The sequence below is a fragment of the Pogona vitticeps genome, chromosome 1, assembly GCF_051106095.1.
Source record: "Pogona vitticeps strain Pit_001003342236 chromosome 1, PviZW2.1, whole genome shotgun sequence".
NCBI lineage: Eukaryota > Metazoa > Chordata > Lepidosauria > Squamata > Agamidae > Pogona > Pogona vitticeps.
This window is the reverse complement of record NC_135783.1, coordinates 113,718,279-113,737,802: the sequence shown is the minus strand read 5'-3', so window position 1 is coordinate 113,737,802 and position 19,524 is coordinate 113,718,279. Positions and strand designations below refer to the sequence as shown.

General features: G+C 40.0%; 1 protein-coding gene across 8 annotated transcripts in view; it reads right to left on the bottom strand.

Annotated features, from left to right (window-relative positions):
• Positions 1 to 19,524, bottom strand: part of IMPG1 (interphotoreceptor matrix proteoglycan 1) — a 103,463-nt gene that overhangs the window by 7,320 nt on the left and 76,619 nt on the right. For all 8 annotated transcript variants that reach the window (XM_078385679.1, XM_072999516.2, XM_072999534.2 and 5 more), the window contains exons 13-14: positions 7,960 to 8,501; positions 3,465 to 3,684 (exon numbers count right to left, since the gene is read on the bottom strand). In XM_078385679.1, coding sequence (XP_078241805.1) covers positions 3,465 to 3,684; positions 7,960 to 8,501 — 762 coding nt within the window. The remainder of the gene's footprint in view (positions 1 to 3,464; positions 3,685 to 7,959; positions 8,502 to 19,524) is intronic.

The following is a 19,524-nucleotide window of genomic DNA, read 5'->3' as shown; positions in this document are numbered from 1 at the left end:
AACTATTGTAAAAGTCATGAAAGCAGTATGTACCCATAAAAATAAGCCAAAATTCACCATTTTCAACTTGTTCCACTTTCTTGGGAGTAGAATTTGGAAATGTTATTATTTTTTAATGGCCACACTGGACATATATGTTGGAGGAGGCTGGGAGTTGTAACCTAATGAAGTGACCTAAAATCTGCAAGTGACAGAACTCCCATGGCAGAAGGACTGCCCATAGAAGACTTCTGCTCTATTGGTGCGTTCCACTGGTGGAACAGGGAAGAGGCCATTTTTATAGATGTTCACCTTCCCCTCCAGTTCCTGATGCCCCTAAGAATCGATTTCAGTGGGGAAATCTCTGGAGCAGTGTGCAAGAGCTTTCCATAACCACTGAGAACCAATTTCCTATGTCACAACAGAACTCCACCCGGTCCTAGGGTGTGTGTGGACATGTATTCAAAGAATGAGGCTATGACAAAATCTAAAACACAGGAAAGAGGCTATCATAGTTTTTCAATTGGCATGCCAGTGGAGTGTTGAGCTAACTTCATTGTTTAAACAATAATGCTTTGGAATACAAGGCAGGACTTGGAAACAAGAAAAGCATGCATTCTGCATTTCATTAATGTCCCACACAGGGCGGGAATGTGTGTGGGGAGAAGAATGAAGCACTAAAGTTAAAGGCAGAATACAGACAAGAACAAAAAATATGCCCAGTCACAGTATATGGCAAGCAATAGAAAAGCTTGCTTGGTAAGTGCCAAAGGCTTTGTGTGAATGTGTGTGGATATGCTGCATCCATACATGTATCCGATACATGGAAATAAAGCAGGTCTCTTGGAAGATTTGTGTCTTAGCACCAGATTCTGGGATTGGTCACCCTTCCATTTTGGTCAGGTATACAGTGGACCCTTGACTTACAGATGGCTTGACTTACAGACTTTTTGAGTTACAGACTTCTCTGGCCGCAAAATTTAGGTTTGACTTGCAGCCTGAGAATTGACTTACAGACCAGAAAAAAACCAAAATGGAACAAAAACGGCCTGTTACGGGATTAATCGGTTTTCAATGCACTGTAGGTCAATGGAGACTTGACCTACAGACTTTTTGACCTGCAGCCACCGTTCCAATACGGATTAATTCCGTAAGTCAAGGGTCCACTGTAAATGCAAGACTTTTGGAAATTTGTTCCACTTTACCGGCAGTACTTTCTTCAGCATAGAAGCTCACATTTGAATCAATGTATAAGCCAGGTAGGGGAAAATACGGCTTTTGAAACACCTGATAATCGTGCTTCATTCTCAGTTGTGCCAGGATTCTAAGCTATAGGAGGTTAAAAGTGGAAAGGGCTTTCAGGACTGTTGCCAAGTCAATGTTTCTAGTTGAGCTCTGTGGTAATGGCCATGGAGCCATGACACTGTCATGTCAACACTCTGGCAGTTTTCTTCAGCTAAACCTAAACATGGCCTTTGCTCGTGGAAGGCTGAGAATTTCTGTTCATGATCAATGTGTGGGCACACTTGCCTTTGCTTACCGTGCAGGAATAACCCCAGGGTCAGAATTCCTACATTTCTGACAAACACACACTTTCAGCAAAGAAGCTCAAATTTAAGAATGAGACAAACACAGATTTTTTTTTCACCATTAACAAAAAGAAATGACTCAGTGCATCGGAAAAAAATGGACAACTGGTGCAAGATTTTTTCACTCGTATTGAACAGCAAAAAAAACCCACAACAACCCACAAACACAACTAGCACTTCTTTAAAAAGCAAGAGCATGCACAAAACTGTTCTTTACATGAAAACATTCTACTTGGTGTTTAAAAACTTTATGTTATGCGTTTTTCTCTGCAAATATAGAGGGTTTCTGTGCAAAAACCCTTCCACAAAATATTCACACACAAAAAAAAACTGCTGAAATAGTGAAAATGAACTAAAAACTTTTGTATTTTTGTCCTGTGGGGAGAAGACTTTTTATTTTCATTCTCATCAGTGAGAACAGAATATATGAAGATTCAAATCCATATATGTAACTGGATGCCACTTTTAGATTGTTCTCACTTACTATTGGATTCTGCCAAGACTTTTGTTAAGGATCTCTCCGTTATCCTGGCTTGAGTGCTAGTCTCTTTGTCCTTCCTTGCTCTCTTACTTCCGAGCCACAGCCAGTTTCCCATCATTTAAAAACCTAGTAATCTCTACTTAACATGCACTTAGTTCACGGCAGGGTGCTAGTATCTCATTATGCCATGTTCCTATTATGTAACTCTCAAAAAGAAGGAAGGAGAAGACAGAGACACAATGCCTGGGGAATGGATTCACCACTTTTGGGGAATGGGCAGGTGAACGCTCCTCCTTGGTGCTGCAATTGTGCTAGTTAACGTGCATAGATCTTACAACAGCATGGTCATAAGTGATGACAGCAGCATGTCCTACAAAACTGGCTGCAAACAGTGAGAGTTAGAATGTCCACATTGTGTCCTGGAAAGAGCTGAATTTTGATATTTGCTTCTGGAAATGTAAATAGCTTCCCAGTTGATGTGAGCCACATGTATCTCTGGCAAATGAGAAGCATCTTTAGGAAAGTTGGACTGTGTACATAAGGGAGAGTAAGGAAGGCCTGAACAAAAGAATTCCTCACTTCTCAGAATTTGCACACATTTGTTCTGGATTCTCTCAGCATAACACCCGATCATCTTCTCTCCCTTACTCACAAATGTTTTCTCTTTATTTTGTACTGAGGAAAGATTGGCCCTTTTCTGAAGAAAAAAAAAAGAAAAACTTTCCTGCATGCAAGAATTTATTTATTTATTTATTTATTTATTTATTTATTTATTTATTTATTTATTTATTTATTTATTTATTTATTTAGGCAAATTCTGGGGTATTCATCTGCACACACTCAAACACTCATACAGCCTAGTGGTGTGTGTGTGTGTGTGTGTGTGTGTGTTACAGAATTCACTTTGGACTCTACAGATCTTGGCTAATAATATGACTCTGGGACTCAGGAGGAGGAGGCAGTGGCTGGAGGGAGGTGTAATCAACTGGCCTTCATATATTCTATTCCTTTCTGTTGTTTTAGAAACATTTTATTACCAATTCAGTTTTACTGCGGAGACCAAACTGGTGCCATTTAAGCCCTAAAATACTTTTATTTGGAATTAAGTGTAATAATTTATCCATCCTGAAGTGTTTAGTGCGTTGGCAACCAGCATGTTCATGACATGAAAAAACATACAAATCTTCTGAGAAGTCCATTACCCTCAAATATGAATTTCTAACCCTAAGTTGGAGTAGAAAAGTTCCTTTTCACAGAATCCTATTGACCATTTTAAATCCCAAATGGAGAGTGAGAGATAACCTAGGACTGGTCATACTTTTGGGGGCACCTGTCTACAAAGAACAGCTTCCATCATGACATCCCTTACCAAGGAGCGCCACCTGCAATTCCCTCCATTCCCTCTTTTACATCACCTGGTTCAATGTCAAGAGAATAGCTGTCAATTTCAAGGTTAAGACGCTGAGCTGCTGCATCACAAAAGTCCTCCAGCACACAGTGGACAGCCTCTGTGATGTTGTATGGTACCGACTTGGCAAACTTCATTTTGCTGTTGACAATCACACTTCCATTGCGGAAGCTGAGTATTTCCAGTTGTTTAAATCCTGTAAGATTGGACTGCAGATAAGGTAGCAGCTACAACATAAAATAAAATAAAATAAGAAGACAATTTATTTTATGTCACCCATCAATGCCAACATATCGTTAATTCTGTTTATATTCACTCATAATTTGGAGAACACGCAGTACAGTCATGTGAACAAGAAAGTACACCTTCTTTGAATTCTATGGTTTTACATATCAAGACACAATAAATACAACTGGTCCTTAGCAGGTCTGAAAATTAGATAGATACAACTTCAGATGAACAACAACACATGACATATTACACCATCTCAAGATTTATTTTACAAAAATAAAGCCAACTTTAAGAAATCATGTGTGAAAAACTAAGTACATATTACCGCTTCCATAGGAATTAGGAGGCTAAGTAGCAGGAATTAGAAGGTTAAGTAGCAGCCAGGTGCTGCTAACCAAATGCCCTTGAGTAATTGATCACTAGCAAGTGTGCCCATCTCTATAAAACTTGAAGTTTTAGCAGTTTGCTGGTCTGGAGCATTCAGGTGTGTGTTAACACAATGCCAAGGAGGAAACACATCAGCAGCTACAGTAGAGAAACAATTGTTCCTGCCTATTAATCTGGGAAGGGTTATAAGGCCATTTCCAAACAATTTAAAGTTCACTATCCTACAGGGAGGAAGATTATTTACAAGTGGAAAACACTGAAGACAGTTGCCAGGCTTCCCAGGAGTGGACACCCAAGGTCAGATTGTGCAATGCTCAGAGAAATTGGGGGCAAAAAGTTCCATCTCAGACTCTACAGGCTGCAGTTAGCATGTTAAATGTTAAAGTTCATGACAGTACAATTAGAAAAAAGACTGAACAAGTATCGTTTGTTTGGAAGGATTGTGAGGAGAAAGCCTCATCTCTCTAAAAATAAGGCAGCATGGCTTAGCTGTGCAAAGTTTCATCTGGACAAGCCATAAGACTTCTGGAACAATGTCCATTGGAGAAATGAGACCAAAGTAGAGCTGTCTGGCCATAATGCACAGCACCACGTCTGGCAAAAACAACACACAGCATATCAGCACAAACATCAGATACTGACTCTCAAGTACTGTGGTAGAGGGGTGATGATTTGGACTTGTTTTACTGCCACAGGACCTGGGCACTTTGCAGTCATTGAGTCCTCTGTATATCAAAGCATTTCAGAGTCAAACGTGAGGCCATCTCTCTGACAGCTAAAGCTTGGCCAAAATTGGATCATGCAACAGGACAGTGATCCCAAGCATACCAGCAAATCTACAACAGAATGGCTCAAAAAGAAAAGAATCCAGCTGTTGCAGTCGGATTCAGACCTCAACCCAATTGAAATGCTGTGGTGGAATCTTAAGAGAGCTGTGCATAAACAAAATGCCCACAAACCTTAATGAACTGAAGCAATGTTGTAAAGATGAGTGGGCCAAAATTCCTCCACAATGATGTGAGAGACTGGTGATGTCATAAAAAAACAATTACTTCAAGTTATTGCTGATAATAGTGATTCCATAAACTATTGAATCATAAGTGTACTTAGTTTTTCACACATGATTTCTCCATTTTGGCTTTATTTTTGTATAATAAATCATGACGAACTGTAATATGTTATGTGTTGTTGCTCATCTGAGATTATATTTACCTAATTTTCAGACCTGCTAAAGACCAGATGATTTTTATTATGTCCTGATATGTAAAACCTTAGAATTTAAAGAGTGTACTTTCTTTTTCATGTGACTGTAAATCATCTACTTTGATCCACTACTGGACGTCTGCTACCAGCTCAAAATTCTCAGTTCAGTCCTTAGCAGCAATTTCTCTGAACAGATCTTTTAAAAATGTGAACAAGATAGTTAGACTGCACTTTCCCTTTTAATTGCATTCACAGGCTGAAATCCAGTTTAAAAGAAATCAAAGGGACTTAAGCATGCTTAAATGTGATCTGCAGCTGTAGGTAAAGCAGCTGTACAGGTTCAAGGGGATCAACTACATGTGTCTGAACAAGATTTCTGAGAGTTTTCTGAGCAGTATAATTTTAAGGGCATCTTGGCTGAAATCTAGTAATAAGCCACAATCAGAGTAAGTCCACTGAATCAATGGAACTTCCATGGAGTTTTAACTCATCAAATCCTCATGGATTCAATGGGTCTACTCTAGTTGCAACTTATTCCAGGATTTCAGACACTGTTGTACAGCCTTACCATTTGTACTCTGGCCCTAACACAGCAGAAAATGTAGTGAACTTTATGAGGAAAACTGACTTGCAAGGTGAGAGAGGGTGTTTCTCAGCCTGCTCCTTTATGGTGGTGGCTGTAGCAGCCTTCTCCCTTCTGGGGCTCAGCCAGAGGACACTTTGAAATCCTCCCCAGTAGCAAAGGTGAAAGGGTGCTGTCGTCTTTGAAACAAAAGCCAAGGTCAGAAGATAAACACATGACTTCCCTACCCTGAAGAGCAATTGGCCATTCCTTCCTATCTTTGCAGAGGATACTCCTATGGAACGCTAAGCCTTCTGAGCTGGGGTTAATGAAGTCAGAAGGTAGTAAGTGTGAGTAATCTTACACAGCTCTCATCTGGATTGTTAGTGGGCTGCTGCTGGTGGTCAGATTTGGTAGAAACAAGGAGGGACCTCTTGTGATAGAAACAACTTCAGGAGGGGTTTCAGAACCTGGCCGACAAATGATAGCAAAAAGTGGGGAAACAATGTGTCTTATTACACTTACCACTGAGCAATCACTGAATTACCCTTTAGGGCAGTGGTCCTCAACCTTGGGCCTCCAGATGTTCTTGGACTACAACTCCCAGAAGCCTTCACCACCACCTCTGCTGGCCAGGATTTCTGGGAGTTGAAGTCCAAGAACATCTGGAGGCCCAAGGTTGGGGACCACTGCTTTAGGGGATGTTTTTCAATATTTGGCAGAACAGGGCAGGATTTTCTGCACAAAAACCAATTTCAGTTGTTTTTTCAAATACCCATTTAACAGCCTTTGCAAGATAGAACAGTGTTTTGTATCCTTTTTTCCTGCACACAAACCAATCAAACAACAACCTATTATATATACCACTGTCTTACAATTGGAGGTGGTAGAGGGGGGACTATGGCAGAATTCAGCAGTACTGAAGGAAGTCTCTGTTTTGCAGATGCTGACTGTTATTTGAAGGGCATTGCAATCGCAGGAAAGATGGCAAATATGTATTGATTTAGTGACAGAAAGCTTCCCTGCTCCCTTTTCCTCAAATCAAACTGTATGTGTGTGATGATGTTCCATTCTGCATATGATATCAAGCCAGATTGTTGTGCCTGACAGAGTTTTAGACATGAAAACAGCAACATTTTCATACTAGAATGGCTAGAATTCTGCACATACTTTCATTTCCAGTGCACAAACAGCCTGAAAATGGTCAGAAATCATGTGAGAGATTTTCAAAAAATCTCACACAGTGAGATTTCTGTGCATTTTCTCATCATGAGTAAATCATATTATGATTTACATTATATCTGCCTGTCATTGTTTTCAGGGAAATCGCCCCAGAGGAAGACCACAGCTGTGATACAAGGATATCTGTAAGCGGGATCTGAAGGCCTTAGGAATGGACCTCAACAGATGGGAAAACTTGACATCTGAGCATTCAGCCTGGAGGCAGGCGGTGCATCATGGCCTCTCCCAATTTGAAGAAACATTTGTTCAGCAGGCCGAGGCAAAGAAGCAGTCCCGAAACCAGCAAAATCAGGGAGCTGGACAGGGGACTGTATTTGTCTTCAGTGTGGAAGGGATTGTCACTCTTGAAATGGCCTTCTCAGCCACACTAGATGCTGTTCCAAAACCTCTATTCAGAACACATTACCATAGTCTCTCGAGACTGGATGCCTACACATTGCTTTCACAGGTAAATTATTCAAGATTATTATAGTTCTGTATATAATTTTCCTTGAAGAAGGCAAGTCTCATTGCAGAAGGGGGTCCCAAATACAAAAGATTGATCAACAAGAAGAGTAAGTGCCAACCTTCCACCAAAAATAGCTTTTCCTTAACAAGCCGTTGTAGGAGGGATGAGGAACATGTGACACTCCACATGTTGGATCCCTTATGGGGAGAAAGATGGCATATAAACAAAATAATGTATAGATGTAAATATATGTTATTGGGCTCTGACAGCCATCAGCCCCAGCCAGCTGCAATTCGACAAGATATGGAGGACAACAGGTCCCCCAGTTTGGCGCTGTTTCAAATTTACATGTTTAAGCCTGAGAAAGGGTAGTAACAAGATGCCACCTCCAGCAAGGACTGATACCCAGAAACTCATCCTGTCACCTACCAGCTGCATGAACTGCTGTTCAAGGGCTTTGTACTCTGAGGAGCTCCGGTTGAAGAGGTCATCTGAAAAGAGCATGTTGGTGACCCTTAGGCTGAAGAACACCACTAACTCTTTGCCTTTGGATGCCGTTGTCATGGAGCTTGTAGTTACATACTTCAGTGGAGGAGCTGGAGTCATGTCTGGTATTTCTGGCTGTGCACGGTAACCACTTCCCTCCTCATCCATGGTTGGTGGGCTCAGCATGTCAACAGCACCTAATTCCGTTGCAATATCCTGCACCCCCAAGTCAAATCCAGGAGGGGTGCCACCATCTGCTGCTGCATCCCATGAAGAACTCGTTACCTCAAAAGACTGGTCAATGACAATTGAGGGGCCACCAGTTGTCACTGCTGGCAACAAAACAATTTGGTCTGTCAGCCTCAAAATGTCGTCTTTAGGCAGAGATGTGGGGATAGCTGGAGAGCCAATGAAGTACGGCATAGTGCTCAGTGTGGCTAAAATAGTGTCCCCTGAAGATTCCAGCTGGTCCATTATCTTTATATCTAGAAGAAGAAGAAGAAAAAAGTTAGTGTTGAATAATAACCAGCCTAACTGAGGCTGGGAATTGGGCAAGCAAGAATGCTTTATGAAGGAAGTGGTCTTGCAGCAGCCAAATGAGGCAACCAGGAAAAAAAAACTGGGAGTAGCTTTTAGGAGAGACTGTTCACTAGCTCTGAAAGGTGTTGGCAAGAGTTTCTTCTCTTTTCTTCCCTTACATTTTCTGAGAATACTCAATTTGTGACTGATGGAGGGAGGCATAAGAGCTGGCAATGCTATTTTCATGCTCTCCATTATGCTGTGCTGCATTGAATTCATTTCCCTGCTTCTCTGTGGGCAACCCCGCTTCCTCCATGCTGTTTGTTTTGCTTTTTTTGTCTTAGGCCTCAGCAGCTTTGCAGCCCCAGCCTTTACATCTCCTCCTCTGAAAACAGTCCTTACCATCCCCTGTCAGTTAACTCTTTTCACTCTATTACCAACACAAACAGTTTTTTTTTTAATAACACAAAGGATAGCTTTTTTCCCCCTTTGAGTCATGCCATCTTGGTAATATGTTGTTTGGAATTAATTGCTATAACTGTGTCTTTGACGATCTTCATACATGTCATATTGTTGTGTTTTTATCCATGTAAGCCAACCCGAGTAGACATCGTCTAGGGGGGCGGGGTAAAAACCTAATAAATAAATAAATAAATAAATAAATAAATAAATAAATAAATAAATAAATAAATAAATAAATAAATAAATAAATAAATAAATAAATAGCTTTGGAAATGGATGAAGGAAGGCAGAGAGCACTTTTTCCTTCTGCTTTCTTTTCCTTTCACGTCTTTTCCTCTGCAGCCTTTCTGTATTCCCCGTGCCTTTCTGTCACTGGTTTCTTTCTTTCATCTCTCCTTTCCACACCACAGCACACCAGAGAGATTTTAAACAAAGTTTTGTGGGACTAATTCTGGGTTGTGAAGGGCCCCTGCTGGAAGAAAAGATGTAATGTCTGGACTGGATTTCTTTGGCAGAGAGAGAAAGATAGTTCCCCCTGGATTTTTTTTACCCTGATTTTGCCTCCTGTTTCATGCTGTAACTTGCCAGGTCCTGTGGGTAATGTTTGATATTCAGAACAATGCCTGCGAGAAGCACAGATCAATGGCGAACAATGCCAGGTGCGCTATTAGACCATCTTTGTGGGAGAGGAAAAACTACCTCTCATTGGAAGGCCTGCTAAATGTACACTCCAAGGTATTTTTAATCTCACTGGTGGATGCAAATCATGTTTGTTTCAGTGCCTGAGCATGATCTTTGTATCCCATCAATAGCAGTATATAGACACATATGTTAAGATCAGCTATGGAAAAGGTAGATGTGGAATTGCTTATTTGCCAAAATAACAGCTTTTTCCCCAAAGGTGGCGAAGGATAATTAAAACCCAACATAAACTATTTAAAACAACCGCATAACCAAGATAACCAGGTTAAAAATTTGCTGCAGCTCATCACAATGCCAAGAAACTTTTAAATTAGCAAACAAATACAGAACCACTTGATCAGTCCAAATACAACATACATGTCCCTGAGCAGGAACTCTATGCTGTTGGTGCCACTGCAATGCAAAGTCATAATTTATGAAGCTTCCAACATGACCTCAAAGCATATTATGCAAGGAAAACTGTCCTGTGTGGGTAGACTCAACTTTAACTGTTTTGCCTTTATTCTAGTATGTCTACATCCAGAAAAACATTGTGTCTTTTAAAACATTATAGTTGGATTCATTTATTCTTTTTATGCACCGAAGTAGAATGAGCCCCATCTGTTGTCCCAAATCACTATACATTAGCCTGACATTGGCACATTTGATGCAATCCCTGCAATGCTAACCCTAGAAATGTGTAGCTATCCACGACTGGGAGCCCTACGAGATTCAGGTCTCTAACTAAAGCGGAAACCAATACGTTTACAACCATGTATGCATGAACTCCAATATTGAAATTGGCTGTATATGTTGCTAATGGAGCAGGTGGGGATGCATAACACCATAGACAGGACTGGCTGGTGCAATCCTGCTTTCTCTCTATACATGGGGGGAGGGGAACCTCTGGAAATGTCCATCTGGACAGCTGCTTAAGTTTCATTTGAAAACCAATATACCATTTGGAGGAAGAACCCATATGTAATAGCAAGGGCAGTATTGTAGTTAACATAATGGAATGCCCCATGAGTGTGGGGGAAGCCAGAGATCATCCTGTGGAAACACGGCTTATGGAAGGAGATGATAGACTATTTTTCTGTGCATAGAAAGTATTCAAACACTTGTGCAACAAACAACTGAGCAGAAGAAAGAAATAAGATTCCAGCTAATAACTTCACAATTACTTTGGCAATCCAAGTGTAGCTAAAGGCACAATTATCCACTTAAGATGGTATCACATTTTCTCCTAAATGCACATAGTATTGTACTAAATGCAGAAAGACTGTCTAATCCCCAACAGCTCTCTCCCTTCTGAAAGAAATGCAACACTGATGTCAGGAAAGGAATCTGGCAGCACAGCATGAAGAAAAAGGGGCTGATAAAAGTCATTACAAGAATAATTCATCTGAATAATGCTGTGTCCTACTTATGAACATTTATTGCTTGGAACCTTCATTTGTATTATCATTACAACTTTCATAGATAATTGGTTTGATGAAATGTCACACCTTTTATAGATGGCAATTAACTACAAATTGGATTACAATGATCTTCCTTTCATTTCAACATTACGAAGATAAAGTTGGGTATCTCCTGGTGTTTCCAAAACACTTTTGTCAATTCACTATTCATATACTACATGTACTTTTGCGAGTACTGTACATACATACATACATACATACATACATACATACATACATACATACATACATACATACATACATACATACATACATACATACATACATACATACATACATACATACATACATACATACATACATACATACATACATACATACAGAATTAGTGTGTGCATGTGTGAAAATCTAATAAATAGGACACCATAGATCAGTAGTGCCAGAAATTATATTGGTTAACTGAAGGCATTAAAATAAAATAGGAGTGTACAGAAGCCCCTGACCCCACTCTGTATGCCAATAGAGGGCATAGAGATCATGGCTGACCCTGACCTATCCTGTACCCTTTAGGAGACATTCCAACCTCCTCTGTCCATGACATTACTTCCGTGTTGTTGGAGATACACTTTAAAAAACAAAAACTATATGCAAATGGTGAAAGACAAGTAGGTATAACTGGGGGAAGGGGTGTAGCACCACCTATTTTGGGGACAGAGGGAATCTTTAAAATGGGGGAAGGAAAGCCCAACAGGCTGAGTTCCTCAACACCCAGGGAGATTGGGTAAGTGGTTTGACTTGTCACTCACCTTCTGCTTTGGTTCCATCAATTCAGTCCACTGTATTGCTTCCAGTTCCTCTCTCCTTAGCTCAAATCACTTTCCTTCTTTTTAACCCTATGAATGCTAAGTGGGTATAAAGGATCTATTGTGGAGTTCCTCCACCTTGAGTGCAAATAGGGGCTCCTTGCTCTGCGATGCAGTTGGCATGGAATTACACACATTCCTTCATTTAGTCCATTTGTTTTGTACATTTGCCAGGGCACATGCCTAGTACAAAATGAACTGCATTATTTGCAGAAAACATGATTCACGAGCGTGTATTAGAATTCTAAGACAGATTCCTCAATAACAACAGTGGAATTACAGGAGAGTTGGACAAAGAAGAAAACATCAGAAACATATTAATCCATTGGTTGTTTTATAATTTGCCAGTGCACCTGGGTTTAAAGCTGGCTGCAAGATAAACATTTTTCCCCAGTTAATCATATTGGTGTGTTTAAGAATGATTTGGTTAGATAATTATATTGGTATTTTTAAGAATGAATAAGTCCAGCCAATTAATAAACTAAGCAAATGACTGAACACAGAACAATTTAAATTTTTTATTGGGAGTTGAGTCAACTGGCCAACGTTGATTTTGTGAAAAGATCTAGGTTTGATCTTTTACTTCATTTTTATCACCTCACTAAGTTTTGCACAATCAGGAACTCAAAGTCTGTCATTATTTTCCCTTATGCAAGCAACTTGTTTGTTATTCTGACAGAAGAAAATATACCTTACCCTAAGTTACTTTACATTCAACAGTCCTACATAGTCACATTGGCTGAAATCTAGTAGTAAGTTGCAACTAAAGTAGGCTCATTGAATCAGTGGAGATTTAGTAGTCAACGTCTGTGAAAGTTCCAATGATTCAAAGGGCTTGCTCAGTTTCCAATTTACGACTGGATTTCAGCCATTTGCTCCCATCTTTTTTTGTCCTCACTGAGCTGGGTGGAAATGACAATACAGATTTCAACACTGTTTCTCTCTTGTCAACGTGAATTGCTCTAAGATGTCAATTTTTTTCTTTTTAGAAAATGACTTGCAAATAAGAAAAGAAGATTTATCCAGAAGCAAACCAACAGATTTACCATGCTTTGTATTTTTTTTTCTGGGGGTCAGGGAAGGGGAATAAAAGATCCAGCTGGCCTTCTAATATACATGCTACTGAATTTACAAAATAAATCTGTGAACTGATAATGCAACTCATTTCACAAAACTCCATCTCTTCAAATTACTGTGTAATTTACAAAATTTAGGTCAAATCTGTCACCTTTTATATCCACATGACCTTAATTCATGTCGAACATTAGTACTTAGCTGAACATGTATAAAATTCAAACTGGTACTGAACGTTGCCACTGTATTTCAGAGTGAAGGTCACTGTGGGCTCTCAACCGTTATGCCTGTGTAGTGCAAATACACTCCAGAAGCAGACTGTGTGTCAGAAGACCAACCTTTCTAGGGACACACAAGATGATCATCAGAAGGTCACCCCTCCACTGACAAACTAGCCATTGCAATTACAAACTTATGACCATAGTGAGGAATAATTATAATTTGCACTGGTATAGGGGCTACCCATGCAAGTGAAATCACAGATCTTTGAGGTATTCAAGATCATGAAGTTGTGATGACAGGCTCCAGGTCCCTCTAGTCCTGTGCTTAGGTATGACACCCATCTTTTGATGGGCTTTTGGTTATTGCAAACTTCTGTTCATGTTTTTTTAATCATTTATGTGTTTAAGTATTTCGTTATTTGATTGCTATGCTTGTTATCCATGGAATGGTTGTTTGTGACATACACCATTCTAGCATCAAAAAACAGAAGCATAGTAATAGTACAGTAATCGCAACAGCAATTCCAATTGTAATAGTAATAGTAATAAAACTCCACTATGTGTGTTTCTGCAGTCTTGCTTACATGGTAATTCTACATTTAACAATTCTCCCATGATCTTTATTCAGAAATTATTTATATTCAAAAGGCATCCCATGGCGCAACTTTTCCCATAATCTCCTATGATCTAAAAATACAAATTGCCTTTTTCTGTTACATTAAGAGCCCTTTGTAATTTGAAATATTTATCTGTTGGGATTTTCCTTCATGTTTCTTAATGCCTCTCCCCAATCTTCCCCTCAAGAGCAGTCTTAAAAATATTCATAATACGTTTTCCCAACTGCATTAATACTTACATATCCCACACTGGTATGGGTGTAAGGGACAAAAAACATCGGATAATAACTCATTTATGAGTTTGTCTTTAGTTGAGTAACAATATTATTTTAGTCTGTGTTAAATCTTAGAGGACATTTTATTATTTTTTATTATTTTATTTATTATTATTTTTATTATTTTAGTCTGATGTAAATCTTAGAGGACATTTTCATAAGGATGCATAAGATACAGTCTGAAAAAGGAAACTCTCGGGTAGTACATCTGTCTGTCTGTCTGTCTGTCTGTCTGTCTGTCTGCCTGCCTGCCTGCCTGCCTGCCTGCCTGCCTGCCTGTCTGTCTGTCTGTCTGTCTGTCTGTCTGTCTGTCTCTCTCTCTCTCTCTCTCTCTCTCTCTCTCTCTATCTATCTATCTCTCTATCTCTCTCTCTCTCTATCTATCTATCTATCTATCTATCTATCTATCTATCTATCTATCTATCTATCTATCTATCTATCTATCTATCTATCTATCTATCTATCTATCTATCTATCTATCTATCTATCTATCTATCTATCTCTGTGTTGTGGGTGTGTTTGGGCAACTGTGTGAAAATGGCTTTTCTTTTAAATAGCAACAGGGGTTGCGTTTTGCAAATTGTCACATGAACATGTGGGATATGTGAGTGGGCGAAACTGCATAGTGGTATATTGTTATTACTCACATACACAGCTCACATCACTACAGCACAATGCCATTTCTATGCCCACTAAAATAATACACTTAGGATTGTGGGGAGAGCTCCCTCACACACGTATGTAAAAAACTGGACAATTTGTCCGGTTGTGTCCGACTCTAGGAGGCGGTGCTCATCTCCGTTTCCAACTCACAGAGTTAGCGTTTGTCCACAGACAATCCTCCGTGATAACGGGGCCAGCGTGACTAGACACGGAACGCCATTTACCTTCCCACCGAGGTGGTACCTATTTATCTACTCGCATTTTTGTATTTTGCATGCTTTCGAACTGCTAGGTTGGCAGGAGCTGGGGCAAACGACGGGGGCTCACTCAGTCACGTGGATTCAATCTTATGACTGCAGATCTTCTGACCTTGCAGCACAGAGGCTTCAGCGGTTTAACCCGCAGTGCCACTACATCCCCTACACACATATGCAGGGCCTAGCAAAGGCCAGTAGAGGTGAGCAACTTTTGATGGGTGTCCATCCCCCTCTGGGTCCACCTATGTCCTCCAGTGAGCAGAGTCACTCACAACACTTGACCCCATAGTCAGCGTCATACAAAGCTAAGAATGACAATTTCCCATTCACAATGGATGTCACATCTACATTACAAAAGTGTCTTCTAAGCTAACGAAGAGCTGCATTTCATGACTGTAAAAATTTGTTGTTGGGATTTTTGTTTCAAATGTATTTTCCTGAGCTTCAGTTACGGGAATGCAGTATATTTTCGCTTATTTGTACTTTAATTATTTTAGGCAGCTTACAGAATTAGTGTTTCCTAATGAGAGGATTATAAAGTAAGAGGAGTGTTCTGAATTCTATAAGAGTATCAAACTCAGCATGAGTCTAATTAGATAGTTAATATGACAGGAGGTCAATTTCAGGTCATTTTAGAGCAGTCATATATATAAAAAAGGTCAAGCTTGCTGTTTACTAAATCCTTAATCCATATGTAATTCCACTTCCTCTACTTAATAAAATGGTATTGCTTCTCAGGTGCTAATAAAATAACTAGTAAAAGAAACTGCTAGAGCATTAAAGAAAAAGATGTGAGTTAAGGACCAAAAGCAACAGGCCACAGCATAGAATGCAATCCTGTATCTTCCTACCTGGTAATAAGACGAATTAAATGGAATTGGCTTACACATCTGGGTAAACGTGCACAAAATTGCACTGTAAACTTGTTTAAAGGTATGAATTTCAATAAGGATAGGCTGTAATCCTGTATCCATTTCCTTGCAAGTAAGTCTGACTGTACTTAGTAGGCAACATCCTGTTGCTGCTAGATCCCTGCTGGCTGCATTGGGCAATCTGGCAGCAACTTTTGGCTGTTAAAGCTCTCTCCTCCCATCTTGAATAACTGGCTGAATAGTTCAGTGGCTTAAGCATCTGGCTGCGGAACCAGATGTTGGGAGTTTAATTCCCCACTCTACCTCCTGGAAGAAGAGCCGCCTGAGTACTCATGGGCAAGCTGCACAGTTCCAAGGCACCCACAGAGGAAGGGAATGGTAAAGCACTTCTGTGTTCTTTACCTAGAAAATCCTTTATCAATTATACCCATCTTGAGGTCCCCAAAGGCTTTCTCAAGAGAAAAAGGGAGCCCCAGGGACCTTTGGAACCTGAAAGGGAGGAATAGGAAGCTTTCAATTAATTAAAATTAAAATTTACAAGACCAGATGATGATATTATATAGCTTCCATGGAGTAAGTTTACACCAATCAGATTTTGGCCAGTGAGTTTTATTTCAGAGTAGAAATGAGCATGATCACATAATTAAAGAGGTGTAATTCTGTGTAGGCTGAGGCCCTCACCTGGCCATAAGTAGTACTAAGAATAGCTCAAGATGATTTCTCTTGTTTAGATGGCATAGTTAAACCTACAATATGTAAAAGCTGTTTTGATCAGAAATCTGTACCACAAAAGACATTAAAACCAGATAGCTATAAGTACAAAACACAATGCTAAGCAAGAATATTGATAGTTATGGTGAATATCTGAGGGTGGCCCTTTAAATTCACGGACAATGTTCCCCCACCTCACTGTTTTTTATGATTTCATCTGCAGCATCCACCTGCACTGCCTTGCCCTTCATTTCCAGTGCAATCCCATGCATGTCTGATCGGAAGTAAGTCTGAGTTCAACAGGACTTGCTCCAAATTAGTATGTAATAAATAATAAAAAGTAAAATATTTTACTTAGAAGACTTAGGTCAATTTTCCGGGAACAATGCACTGTAGCATAAAATGTAGAGTCAATTACAGTGAAAAACAGATTCCAATTTAAACTAGTCATGGTATTGGTTGAATTCATATTACCAATATTCACATGTTTTTCTATTCAAGAGGAAGCCTGAGTAGGTAAATTTTCCTTAATCCTGCCATGGTCCTGACAGCAATTGCCGCAGAGGCTAACATCAGCATTCCAAAGGAAGCTTGTGTTGGTGCCAAAGTACCATTTCTGGTGGAACTCGGTATGAGCTTCAGTCCAGGCAGGGCTGTTGCTGTACTCAGCTTCCCAGGGAGACTTTCAAGAGACCCAGTCCAGGGTCTGGTAAGCCAGCTCTGATCAAGTTAGCATTAGGGTGCCAAGCAGATGGATGAAGGATGAAGGAGCTTGAGCCAATAGGCAAGGTAAGGAATAGCAAGGAGCAGGCTCCAGTCACGTTGGTCCAGAGAAAGTTCTAAAGCTATGCCCAATTCAAAGCAGCTGACTGGTTAACTAAGTCAGGAGAAACCAGAACCATGGAGAGTTCCCAGCTGGGAACAGCTGGCAGCCAGACTTGCTCATTTTGTGTGAGGCTCCAAATCCTGATTGACAAGGAGTCAAACTAGACAATACCAGGGAGTCTGTCATTAGAAGCAGGACTTTTTTAAGTGGTGGAAGATGTCTGTTTGTCACAGCACAAACTCTTCTTGCTCTCTATGTTTCTTTCTTTTTTATCGGTTATCTGTCCCTGGGAAGTAAATGCAGGCATCATCGCTCCTCCAGCTCTCGTGAACCTGCATCACTGGAACACCCATGCTCTATCATCCTATAATGATGTCCTATCCTACTGTTTCATTTGTTCCCTGGACTGATTTGAGCTGGCTAAAATCTGCTACTTCATGCCATACACACTACGAGAGGCTTTCCTTCCCACAAAACATGTTGTTTTGAGTCCTTTGAATCATGAGGGCCACCAAGACCTAGTGGGGGCTTCCAAGTCCCTGGATACTTAGAATGCAACAGGACCTCCTCTAAAAGCAGGAGGATGGTCCCAGGGGGGATCTTCTAGATGTTGAGAGGCTTCCATGCGTCTCAGAGGTTTGTATCAGAGGCTTTTTCTCCTGAGGGGAGGAAACTAGAGCCTTGGATCATGACACAGTGGGAACTTCCTATGAAACACAATAAGAGTTTCTGACATAATTTTTGTCAGAACTCCCTCTCCCCACCTTTCAGTCTTGAAGCTGCTCAGTTTTCCTGTATCGTTTTATCAACTGCACACAAAAGTAAATGAATGTGAATTCTGACTGTGTAGTCAATGTTCTAAACATATTTTCAATATTTCTAAAGAAGCATAGCCCATCTGGCTGCCACTGTAGTAGCTGCTCTGATATAAGGCAGCTTAGAGCCAGTAGGCTAGGAAAGATGCTAGAAACAGGAATTCTAAGGCCCATGGCCAACATATCTTAAACTGAAACACAGCAGCACTGTCTGCATGCCAGTGAACCTTCAGATTACATCTTGCTAGTACAAATCTGTTGAGCACTTGCACAGTCTTTTGGCAGTAAGCTATTTTTTCCTAGAGAAAAAGTGGCATGTATCTCTAAAATACTACCAGAGAACCGCAATAAATCATGGAATGTTTGATTTTTCAGCATGTCTAAGATTTTCAAAATGTGAGAGGTGATAAGTTGGCTTAGATGTTATCTGGAGAAGGAAAGAAAGTATGTCCCTCAGATAGTCAAAGTCTGACTGAATTGATTTCTATGTATCGGAATTCTTTACAGCATGCAATAAAGAACTAAAATCACCACAGGTAAGACACATCTGTATATTTAAGTATACTCCCTGGAAGCAATTTGAAATCATGTTCCGACAAGCTCAGTGTACAACAAATGCATGTGGTTTTTTTTCCTAAGTGGAGAAATGGTTGTAAATTGATTGTAAGCAGGATGCTTAAACCCTGGGATTCTCATCGACAATGGTCTGCTATATGACAGATTGGACAATTCCTTTCCCACTTAGAAACACAAGGGAATTATGTAAGAATGCTGTTTGCGGACTTTAGCTCTGCTTTTAATACCATTATACCCCACAGATTAATAGTCAAACTGAAAGACCTAGATTTTCCAGATTCTATCTGTCTGTGGATTTTGGATTTTTTAACAAATCGTCCACAAAGGGTTAAATTGAATGATTACATCTCTACTGACAAGATACTCAGCACTGGCACTCCACAAGGTTGTGTCCTTAGTCCACTACTGTTCTCCATTTATTCATCGGATTGCACCAATAACCATCCCAGTAATAGAATTATCAAATTTGCAGACGACACTACACTAGTAGGACTTATCTCTGGGGATGATGAGTCTGCGTATCGGGACAAGGTATTACAGCTATCCCACTGGTGCAAAAAAAACAATCTTCTATTTAACATCCAAAAAACCAAGGAATTTATAGTGGACTATAGGAAAAAAAGAGCAGACATTCAGCCACTGTATATAGATGGAG